General features: G+C 51.7%; 1 protein-coding gene across 1 annotated transcript; it reads left to right on the top strand.

Annotated features, from left to right (window-relative positions):
- Positions 1–1,114: 1,114 nt before the first annotated feature.
- Positions 1,115–11,252, top strand: CAV3 (caveolin 3). The gene is made up of 2 exons (XM_010952975.3): positions 1,115–1,407; positions 10,515–11,252. The coding sequence occupies exons 1-2, from the start codon at positions 1,294–1,296 to the stop codon at positions 10,854–10,856; spliced, it is 456 nt and encodes a 151-aa protein (XP_010951277.1). The 5' UTR covers positions 1,115–1,293; the 3' UTR covers positions 10,857–11,252.
- Positions 11,253–11,787: the final 535 nt, after the last annotated feature.

The raw sequence follows: 11,787 nt of genomic DNA, 5'->3' as shown, positions 1-11,787 counted from the left end.
TTCAGAAAGTCACTTTCCTGGATAAAGAAGCTGTGGTATATTTATACAATGGAATACAACTCAGCCATAAAAAAGAATCAAATAATGCCATTTACAGCAACATGGATGGATCTGGAGAGAGTCACCCCTATTATTTTGCATCTTCATTATCAGTAGCCAAGCATAGTCACTTCTGGCTTCCAGCTTTTTGCTTAGTCTTCCTGCCTCAAACCTCACCCAGCTCCAATCAAATCCTCCTCACGTGCAAACCTGATAAAGACCCTCTGCTGCTTTGAAGTCTTCGATGGCTTCTCAGCACTTCTAGATAAAAATCTACACTATTTAGTAGGACATTTGGGATCCTTCACACCCAGACTGGAGCCAAGCCTTATCCCCTGCCTCACCTCCCAGACAAAATGCGCTCCAGTAGCTGCCCACTTCTAGTTCACATCAGTCCTCTGGTACCTTCAGCCTTTCTACCTGAAATGTTCCATAGGGTGAACTCCTGCTTATGCTTCAACACCTAACTCTAAAGCCACCTCCTCCAGGAAGCCTTCCCTGACGTCTTCAGAGTAAGCCACGGTCTCTTATGGACTTCTAAGGCAAGTTCTTTGTAAAATATCTCTGATCTGTAGCACTCTCCACATAGTCTTACAATTACTTATTTCCTGATTGGTCTGTCCCTCTAGGCTGTGGGCTCCCTGGGACAAGGAGGGACAGGGCCTGATGGGTCTGTTTATCCTCAGCTGTCAGCAAATCCTGAACAGATGAGTCGGTGGGTGATGAATGGATGCAAAGTCCCTGCCACCTGGGGGGTCAGAGTCTTCACTGTTATTATTATTACAGCCCCACTTTACAGGTGCAGACATGGTAGCCCAGAGAGGCGAGGTGTTCCCCAGCTCACACAGCCAGCAACTGGCAGAGCTGGGGACCGACCCCACACTCCCTCACAGAGGAGCCCAAGTGCCATACCAGGGCCCCATGCCAGCAGCCAACCGCGGTGGCCGGCAGGGGATGCCAGGCCCTCGGCTCTTGCATGAGGCCCAGCACCCGTGGCAGCCCCCTTTAAGGAGCTCTGGGCCTTCCAGCAGGGCTCCAGTCTTAATTTTAGCTTGGAGGTCTGCCACCAGAGGCTTTAGCCAGGGGCAGGCTGGAGTTATGTGGGACAGCTGTCAGCCGGCATGCTGGGTGGGGCCTATTTAGCCGGCAGGGGCACAAGTCTGGGGACACTGAACTGGTGTCCCTGCCCCAGGTCTTTTCGGCCCCGCCGGCCACGCGGCCCAGATCTCCTCCTACGGCTCCCCCAGCTCCACAATGATGGCCGAGGAGCACACAGACCTGGAGGCCCAGATCGTCAAGGACATTCACTTCAAGGAGATTGACCTGGTGAACCGGGACCCCAAGAACATTAACGAGGACATAGTGAAGGTAGGCTCACGGGCCTGCCCTGGAGTCGTGGGCCCCGAGGGTGTCGGGCTGGGTGCTGGCCGGGGAAGGGCTCTGCTCTGTGTGTGATTGGCTACCCTGAAAAGAGACCTGTTCTCTTCCAACTTCTCCAAATCCCCCTCTCCAAAAGCCAGCTTGTACCCCACAAAGAACTTGAGCGTAAACAGGTTCAAAGAATCAGCCACACATACAGGACCATTGACCCGAGCAGAGGAGGCAAGTCTCAAAAGAACTCTTTACAACTCTACAGCTCTTCCCATTAGCTCCTGGCCCTCTGCCGGGGACAGCCAAGGTGGCCAAGTTGGGCTCTTTTCTGAGCCAGGGGCATTCTGCGGTCTCCACAGTGGGTGCGGGGTTAATCCCTGGAGGTCGGCTGCCAGTACGGCTGACGGTCCCTTGCAGGGACACCCATTCCCCCGGGACACTGCCCAACATCCCCTGCCCCAGGCTGGGGGGCCGTGGCCAGCGCCCATGCCTGCTTCCAGCCTGCCCCCAGGTCCGGCGGCCAGGCCAGGGCAGAGGCCTCTCAGAGGGCACCTGGGCTCCTGTAAGGGAATCTTGGATGAGGGTTACCCAGCCTTCACGGAGTCTCTCCCATGACCGTGCCTGAGTCAGGTCTGGATGCCACCAGCAGCTCAGCTGCCTCCAGGCCCACACCCTCAGTCCAACCTCCACTTGGTAGCCACAGGGATCTTACTACAGCAGAATTCCTGGGAGCTTGGTGCCCAACCACCAGCATCAAAGTCACTGGAAGGGCCTTTAAAAAAGCAGGTACTGGGGCCTCCTGGGTCCTCTGAATACATCAGAATCACAGACCAGCTCTGTCCAAGAGCAATATAATGCGACCAATTATACAATCACCCTATGTCATTTCAAACTTTCTAGCAGCCATGATTTTAAAAAGGAAAAACAAGTGAAATTAACTCTCATGATATGTTTCACATAACTCAGTATATCAAAAATAGTACCATTCTGATGTGTCATTTCAGCTACAGAACAATGATTCATGAGCTATTGCAGTCTTTCTTCATCTTCAAAGTCCAATGTGTCTCAGAGATGTGAGGTGCATCTCAGTTCAGACTCCAGAGTTTTTATCAGAAATTCTTATTCTGTACTTAGGTATCATAAAATGTCCAGTTGACAACCAGTTCACATGTATGAACTGTTCCAAACATTCTTACAAGTTTCCCAGTCACAGAATTAACTCTCATTAATTCACATTTTAATGAAAATTTTTAAACAAGATTTAGAATCCTTCAGTTGCACTAGCCACAGATCAAGGCCACTGGATTAGACAGCATGGTTAAGGGCTGGTTCTAAAGCACAGTCCCTGCATTGTCACCTTCAGGGGGACACCTCCCATGCTGGATAAGTCTAAATTCTCCCCATGGCTTTCAAACCCCAACACAATCTAGCCCCCATCATCCTCTCTCACCCTCCAGCCCCTACGCCAGGAGCAGACCACATAAACCCAAACACACTCCTGGGTCTCTGCTCCACGTGGTGAATGTACCCCCTCCTCAGCCTTTAAGACCCAACTTCAATGTCACCTCCTCCAGGAAGCCTTCCCCAACTCCTCCAGGCAATCAGTTGCTCCTTCCTCTGTGCCCTCACTTCACTCAGGGCATTCCTCTTTAACAGCTCACATTATGCTGTTATCATATTTATAAATATCATTTGTTGTGGAGATAGGGTCATTACAGCACAGTGTGGAAAATGCTGCAAAGGGGAAAATTAGGGAGTGAACTTTGCAAACTGAAAAGTACTACATGATGTCAAACAGTTTTCGTTGTGGTTTGCACAGGGCGGGTCTAGAGGGAATAGTCCAGGACTTGATGCTAACAGATCTGGTTTCAAATCCAGATGCTTCTACCTAAGACCAATGACACTGAACAAGTCATCTAGGCTCTCAGGTCCTGCTGAGCTGGGAGTAAGCCGGCTTCAGGCTCAGGCCCAGACAATAATCCGAGGGAGGGATGGGGTGACCACACAGACGCAGGTGCTTACGCGGCCCCTGCTGGGGCTGGGCAGGCTCTCTCCTGGAGGCCCAGAGCCCCAGAAACACATCGCTCCAAGGCTAGGCAAAAAGGCCCCAAACCATCTTGTTGAGAGGAGATTATTATTTGGTATCTTTACTGGACCTTCCCTGGTTTGGGAATTTATTTGACTTTTTCTTTCATTTTTAATGAGTGAGAAATGGAAACATCTTGAAATTTAGAATAGGGATAACAAATAAATACAACAGACGGCTCAAGTAGACTTCAGGTTGATGTAGTGGGCCGTGAAAAAATAAAGCAAAGGAAGAAAGTGGAGAGAGAATGTCAGGAAGGGAGGGGGCACAGGCAATCTGTCTGAACAGGCCGGCCTTTGGGTCACCCAGGCATCTTTCATCAACCGAGGAAAAGACAAGGTGGAGGGAGGGGAGAGGACAAGGGAGCAAGAGGGTGAGGGAGACAGAGACGGAGAGAAAGAGAAACAAGGATGCCGAGATTAAGGCTGGCCAGGCACCCGCCAGCGTGGTGTCCGTGTGGTAACACACTCCACGTGGGCTATGATGACACGGTAAGATGCCAGAATAAGACAGGTTATAGAAATCCAAAACTATCCCCAGCCCAGACACTAACTTGCTGTGTGACTCTGGGCAAATCCCTTTCCCTCTCTGGGCCTGAGTCCCTGATGTAGACAGAGGCTAGGCAGAGAAGAAGGGAACCCTTCCCCGCTGCCACCAACTGCTGAGGTTTAAAAACACATGGAAAAGCCAAGGATGAAGAGTAGGAGGCGCACCCATCAGATCCGTGGATTTGACCCTCAGCGCGGGGGAGGTGATCACATTTGGATTTCCAAAGTCAAAACTTCCCCGAATTTCCCCAAGTATGGTCTGGTGCTGCCCTCAAGTGCAGGCTGGAAAATGAGTGCCGAAGGCAGATGGAGAGCCCTGCTCAGCCCAGTAGACTTGACTGTCATCTCCAAGCTCCCGGCTGGGCCGAGGGCAGAGGGAAGACGCACCCCCTTCCCTTTGCCGCCTACCAGCACCACCATTTGTCGAACATCAATTCCATGAATCTTTACAGAGCACCTACTATGTGCCAGGCACTGTGCTCTCTCAGAGGAGGTGGCGATAAGCCAGTCAGACCCACGTAAACCCCTGAGAACACCGTGCCCTTCAGGCTTGTGTTGCAAAGCCTCCAGCCCCTTTCCTGTGCATTTCTGCAGGGCTCCAGCCCCCACTCAAGGCCCACCTGAGTTACTTCCACGAGGGCTCATGGCTGCCTCAGCAGCCACCCTCCCTCTCCACAGGTCACAGTGAGGCCCCAGGCCCTAGAGCAAGGACACTTGAGCCCAGTGTCAGGCAGGTCCTTCAGCTTCTGGCTTCAACCGCTCTCCCCTCAGGCACTCAGAGCCAGTCCTTCAAACAGGGCCAGGGACAGACCTGATCCCAGCCTAGCGTCCTGGTTCCCACCCACCTCCAACCCACATCTGCCACCACACGTCCTCCTCCTTTAGGAGTCACACAAACACCACCTCCTGCCCATCTGCTCAGGCTAATAAACACCCAGAGGACCCAGGACCACCACCCCCACCCCTTGTTCTCCAAACTTCACTCCCAGTTTGGGCCCATCTCGACACCCAGTTGCAGAAAGATGAAATTGACCTGGTGCTTCCTCTTGAGAAGAATCTAACTCAGCAGAGAAGATGAGGCTAAAATGATGAGAATGTCCAGGAGGAGGTGCGAAACGCCATAAATCAGGGCCAGCTGAAGGGTCCAGGAGGTTACAGGAGGGAGACAGGACTTTCATCTGGGACAGTCAGGAGACAGCTTCATGGGCAGGTGGTATCCAAGAAGCATAAATAATGAGAAAAATGTACAATGTGGGACAGGGGCATTGGGCTTTCCAAGAAGAGGAGAAAATAAGCAAAGGCCGCAGCGTTGAGAAGGTTGGGCAGAGTCGGAACATGAGGCACGGGTATTGCCCCTCCCCTGTGTCAGTGGCAGACATTACTAATGGATCCCAGCACTTTTCCAGGAAGCCGTGGACCATCAGCCAGGCTGAGGTGGCACACAGATGAAACCTCTTTGCTCCTCTGTCTGCAGGAGAACAATGGGGCTAAGAGTATCTCACGGGGAATTCATGGGAGAGAAGGCAAAAGGGGAAGGTTGAGGCTAAATTAAGGAAGGTTATGACCTGCGAGGCATTCCAGGTTGGCAATTATTTCCTTTTGGAAACATCTTGCCTAAGAAGGGCTACATTGGACTAACTCACACTGAGGTATTTATAACTTAGTGTTAGGGGGACTCCTGGGTATCAACTAGTCTAGAGTTTTTAGAACGTGGTCCTCTTTAGCAAGGGAGTGTGTTAAAATGCAGATTTCTGGGCTCTGCTAGCAGAAATTCTTATTCGGCAGAGCTGGTGAATGTTTTGCACGTTCAGAGGCAAACCAGTCCCCCTAATCCTACAGAAGATACACCTGGAGTCCAGCGTTATCACCAGCTTTCCCTAAAGACACACAGGATCGGTTAATTGCTGCTGTGGAGCAGATCATCCTAAAACTCAATGGCTTAAAGCAACAGCCATTCAGTGATTGCTCACAGTCCTGTAGGTTGACTAGACTCAGCTGGGCGGTGCTGCGGGTCTCACCGGCAGCCTCTCACGCAGCTGCAGCAGCGTCCCTCCTACTGAATAGTTAAAGCAAGGCCCAGGGCAAGCCCAGACATGCTATGGGATTGGACTATGCAGGACATAAGAACTGAGAGGCATGACTAATCGGGGGGTCATCTTTGAAGACTCGCTAACCATCCCCCAGAAGCTGGTGCACAACCCAGCCTCAAACTTGGCTCAGGGCTATTCCTACTGCTCTCCAGTCCCCTGCACCAGCCTTCCCAAAGGCAGAGACAAAGCAGGCAGCAGAGGGAGAGGGTGGGAAGAGATGGGCTAGGGCAGGACTTACTGAGATCTGATGGGGCTCCTCTGGTGGGGTCCCTTCTCTCCCCTTTGATGCCTTCTGTTATCTCTGCCTCTTCTAGGCTCCTTTACATGAACCCAAGTGCCCCATAGACCCAGCCCAGGTGCCCTAGGTCCCCACTGTAAGATGCTCCAGACCCAAAGCTCCCGCTAATCCCTGACCCCCTCCTCCCGCCCTAAGAACCAGCTTGTGCTGCGTTCCTGCCACAGCTCCCACTCAGGTACCCAGTCCCGCAAAGACCCTGGTCAGGAAGATGGCAGAGGAAATTCAGGCACAGGATTGATGTCAGGCCAACGTGGGCTCCACCGCTGCTTGTCCCTTATATGCCGACTGAAATACTGGATATAAGACACATGGCCAGAAACCGACACCTACAAGGGCCAAATTGTAGGCGTCACTATGGTTATCCCAGATGGTACAGAAGCCTGTTACTGTTATTACCAACTACACCACGTGAAACATGCTTTGCCGTTTTTCTGCTATTCTGCAGCAATCACCTCATTTTAGCTTTCTACTTTATGCCAGTGCTTCTCAAGCTATGTGGATGAAGGGCCAGTTTAATTATTATTATTCCAATCTGTTGTACACCAATAGTTTGCAGAAGTCAATAAAAAATAACTACTAGAAATATGAAGTGAAAAGTCTGCATCGAAAATGTAAGCTCCAATTTTTATTATTACTAGAATCAATAGATACAACATTACTGGCTCAGATTGCTGTGACGATTTCTAAATGCCTACTCTCAGCTTCTTGACTTACCTTGTTGGGAAGGAGGGCACTGACTGTGGACCACACTTTAAGCAGCAAGGTAATAGGTGAGAAAACTAAGATCCAGCGAAGCTAAGCCACTCCTTTGGGTCTTCTGACCCCAAAACTAACTCCGTGTCACTAGGGATCTTGGCCCAATCTTTTCGGAAGAGTTCAAACAAACAAAAACAAACAAACAAAAACCAGAGGCCCAGAGAGGGAAAGCACCATGCCCCAAATCACACAGTAGCTCAGTGACCGAGTGGAGATGGACCCAGATGTCCATGCCCCTGCCTAGAGCCATTTCCCCCACCCACAGAGAGCCCTTCTGAATTGTCCAGGCCCCAGGATGCCCAAGGACTGAGTCACGCAGGAATCTGGGGGAGGAATTTTGGACAGCCGCCCCCACATCCTCCAGCAGCTCCTGGCCCTGCACCTTCTCTGCCCTCTGGGAGACGGCGGGAGTGGCCCTGGCGGGTTGATTAATCAACTGGCTCCCTTGCTGTTCCAAAAATAAATATGCCAGAGAAGGGGGCACCAACTGAATGAGCAGCCACTTTCTCCCCCTCCCACCCCCAGCCCCTTCTCCGAGCGCACACCCAGCCCCACAGCTCAGCCCACGGACCCAGCTCCCAAACCACACCCTCCAGAAAAAGCCACCCCCCCTCAGCTTCCGGAAACGAATTAAGAAATGAAGTCACTGTGTGCTTCTGATACACTGGCATGTCTGCCTAGAGCTGCCTGAGCCAGCCCTTATAAGTATCTCCCCAAACTAGCTCAGTGACTAGAGCTGTCTCAATGGTCAGTCCCAGTGAGGGGAAGGGCTGCCTTCTCCCAGGATGGCGCACCCCTTTGAGAGCACAATTTCAGATTCACAGACAACGAGACAGTTGCCCCGTGCACAGTGCCTGAAGGCAATGACTGGAAATAATTCAAACATCAGCCTCAATGGCTTCTGAAGAAAAAAAAAAAGATAATTAAAAGATAGAGATATCCTTGAGGGTAGGATTATGACCACAAGCAGAAAAAGAGGGAAAGGACTCCATCCATCTTATGGGCACAGGCTGAGTCTCCACACACACACTCACTGATGACTAGGTAGGCCAGAGAATTGTACTTACGATCTGGGGTATCAATTGACTTTCTGAGATGTATTTTCCTAGGAACTTCAGAGGAAATGAGTAAATGATTACGGTCACTGTGCACCTACCATGTGTCACATGTTGTACTAAGCATTGCCCAAGAGGTGGTGTGCCTAGTGCAAAGTAGGTGCTGAATAAATATTTGGATGAATGGGATGGATGGGTATGAATGAGTGGGTGGATGGATGGATGGAAAGAATGACAGATAGATAGATAAATGGGTAGATGGATAGGAATGGATGAATGCATATGAATGGATTGATGGGTCCATGGATCAATGCATGGATAGATGGATGGATGGATGGGAGGATGGGTAGATGGAAGAAAAAATATTTCTATATTCTTCATAATAAGGTTGTAAGAAGTAGCAAACCCATTTTACAGATAAGGAAATAAAGTTTGAAGAGGTTAAGTTATCTGCCAAAGTCACCCATCAGATCAGCAGCGGCACTGGTGTGCAAATACACCTTTGGGACTCTAGCTTCCTGTTGAAGAAAGCACCCTGTAACAACCACCAGCAGCTAACAGTGACCAGGTACTCTGTACCAGGCAATGTCCTGAGTATTTACATGTCTCAGCTTACTCAACCCTTCAATCAACTTTATGAGATACATCTGGGACAATGAGGCATTAAAAAAGCTGACACTCCCTGAGGGTCACAGAGCCATAAGTGGCAGAGCTGGATGCAAACCTCAGTAGCGTGACTTCAGTCAAGGGCTTTTTCTGTTCTGTTGCCTCTTAGAAGCCAGACACAAGTCATCAAATGTGTTGAAAGGAGAAATACGCTGAAATAAGCGAGCAAAGCAGGCTGGGCTGCAGAGGGTGAGGAAATTGCTAACTGCTTGGAGCAGAGTGGGGGGTGCTGTAAAGAAGGGGCCAAGGGCCCTGCCTTGGGGAGGGTCTCTCTGGCCCACAAGGACCAGACCTCTGAGGGGACAATCACCCACCCTGACAGCCAGCATCTACCTTGGGGTCTGACCCTGGCGGGGCCAGCATGAAGAGCTTAGATTAGAATCAGGATGCCTAGATTCACCTGTCTCTCCAGCTGGACTGTGAGGAGCCAGGGCGGTCATCTTGAGCGGGGAGGCAGGCACTGTCCTAAAGGAACAGCCACAGGAAGGGCAGGAGGGGCCACCGGCATGAATGGGCAGGGAAGGAAAGAGGGAGAGGATGCTGGACAGAGGCAGGGAGCATGTCTCCACCCAAAGACCTCCCTCCACCGCTGCCAACAAAGTTCCTGGGGCCACACCAGGCTCCAGAGGCCAGTCCGGATCCCAGGAGGCATGGGGCACAGGCTGGGCACGGCCACAATGGAGGAGGGGCAGGCAGCAGAGGTGATCACTTCCCAATATAGACAAATATCAAATCATTATGTTATACACCTGAAATTAACATGTTCTATGTAAATTATACCTTAATTTAAAAAAACCCTGAAATCCAGCCGAGCCACTCCCCGTGCATAAGCCTTCAGAGGCTGCTCATCTCACAATGTCTGCCCCGCCTGGCCTCTCTATCCTCACTCAGGCCATTCTGGCCCTGCAGTCAGCCTTCCAGAAGTACGTGCATCTCCCTGAGGACACACACTGTCTAGCCCTGTACATCCGGGCAGTAGAAGCCCCAAACACTCTTTTTCAGCCCACACCCCTCACTCTCCCTGGCAACCTTCAGGTACCAGCTTAGCTAGTGTCCCTTCCTCCAGGAAGCCTTACCTCCAGGCTGAGTTAAATGTTGCCCTGTGGGTGCACATGGCCCCTTGTCCTTCCCTTCCCCAAGCACTCGTCATTGTGATGTAACTGCCTGCCATTAGCTAGGGGAGGGCAGTCCTGATAGCCATCATATTAGCATTAGCAGGCACCCAATAAATCTTTTCAAAATCACTGATTCTCCAATTCCCTAGGATCATAAAATAACAGAATTTGAGAGAGTGGCTCCTGGCCTGCCTCTAACTGACAGTTGCTCTGAGCAAGTCACTCAGCTCTCCTCAGGGCCTCTTTTCCATCCCTGAGGTGAGGCGGCTAGACCAGCCCTTGTGCATCACTGCTCTAGGCAGCAACAGTGTCACCTGGGAGCTTGTCAGAAATGCAAAATCTCAGGTCCCACCCTGGACCTGGAGGGGATGGGGGGGTGGGCAGCCACCTGGTTTAACAAGCCCTCCAGGGAGCTTCTGACACTCGTGCACAAAAACTTGAGAAGCGGGTGGATGCTGTGATTTAAGGGCTCCCCTTCCCGCCCCTGCAGGTGGATTTTGAAGATGTGATCGCAGAGCCTGTGGGTACCTACAGTTTCGATGGTGTGTGGAAGGTGAGCTACACCACCTTCACCGTCTCCAAGTACTGGTGCTACCGCCTGCTGTCCACGCTGCTGGGCGTCCCGCTGGCCCTGCTCTGGGGCTTCCTGTTTGCCTGCATCTCCTTCTGCCACATCTGGGCGGTGGTGCCGTGCATCAAGAGCTACCTGATCGAGATCCAGTGCATCAGCCACATCTACTCGCTCTGCATCCGCACCTTCTGCAACCCGCTCTTCGCTGCCCTGGGCCAGGTCTGCAGCAACATCAAGGTGATGCTGCGGAAAGAAGTGTAAGGCTGGGTGGGCGACGGGGGTGGTGGGGCAGGGGAGCTGGGCCAGGCTGGCCCCCCTACTGCTCCGCAGGGCTGCTGGAGAGCTCTTTCTCCTTAGGGACTGCTACTTCCCCCAAAGACGGGAGCACACAGTGTAGGGAAGCCAGAGAGAAAAGACAGCCTGCCACGGAAGTGCAGTGACCTTCCCACTGCCCCCTGCCCCAGTCACAATGCCCCTGTCACTGAGCACCAGGGAAGATCATTTGCTAAGAGGCAGCTACTGCAAATCTTTGCATTCACTTGTACTGTAACAGCATAAACCAGCACTCAGTTCCCACCCGGGACGCACCCCACCTGGGAAAACCACCAGTGACTGTTGGCATTAGGAGGGTGGCTTCAATAAAGGGTTTCCGCTGCATGTGGTGAATGATGTGTTGTGTGTGTGTCAGAAGATGGGTGTGCATCCTGATCAGCTCCAAAAAAGATATTTTGCTGGCCTGAGAAACAGGAGGGGCAAGTCGGTTGGCCCTCCTCTCAGCCAAATGCAAGAACCAGACTTCAGTTTCTGTTGGGATTCTTGTTTGCTGGGTACCTGCTCCCTCCGTGTTCCTTGGGAGATTATTTCCCACCGACTTCTGTTGCCCCTGGGCCAGCAGTGGTCACTAATAGAAGAAAATGGCCCCTGGGCTGGAAGGGGCAGGTGACAACTCCCTGGGCACCACTGAGGGAGGGCCTGGGTTCAAAACCCTCAGAACCTCCCCTTTGACTCAGACACTGAGCCCCTGATATCGCCTCTTGGCACGTACACCCTCAGCCCCAAGAGATGTGATGAGGGCAGAAGGTCCAATTTGTGCCTGTGTGGCCTCACCATGGAAATTAAAAGCAACAGAAAGGGCATGCCCCCCTCTTGCCCACCGACATCCACCAGAAAAACAAACAAACCAAACAAAAAT

Source organism: Camelus bactrianus, chromosome 17 (genome assembly GCF_048773025.1).
Source record: "Camelus bactrianus isolate YW-2024 breed Bactrian camel chromosome 17, ASM4877302v1, whole genome shotgun sequence".
NCBI classification, from domain to species: domain Eukaryota; kingdom Metazoa; phylum Chordata; class Mammalia; order Artiodactyla; family Camelidae; genus Camelus; species Camelus bactrianus.
This window is presented reverse-complemented; position numbering and strand designations above follow the sequence as displayed.

Excerpts from the sequence above, each read along its gene's own strand:
- CAV3 (XM_010952975.3), top strand. The coding sequence starts at position 1,294 with ATGATGGCCGAGGAGCACACAGACCTGGAGGCCCAGATCGTCAAGGAC. Across the intron at positions 1,408-10,514 it reads TTAACGAGGACATAGTGAAG|GTGGATTTTGAAGATGTGAT; the intron begins GTAGGCTCACGG and ends CCGCCCCTGCAG.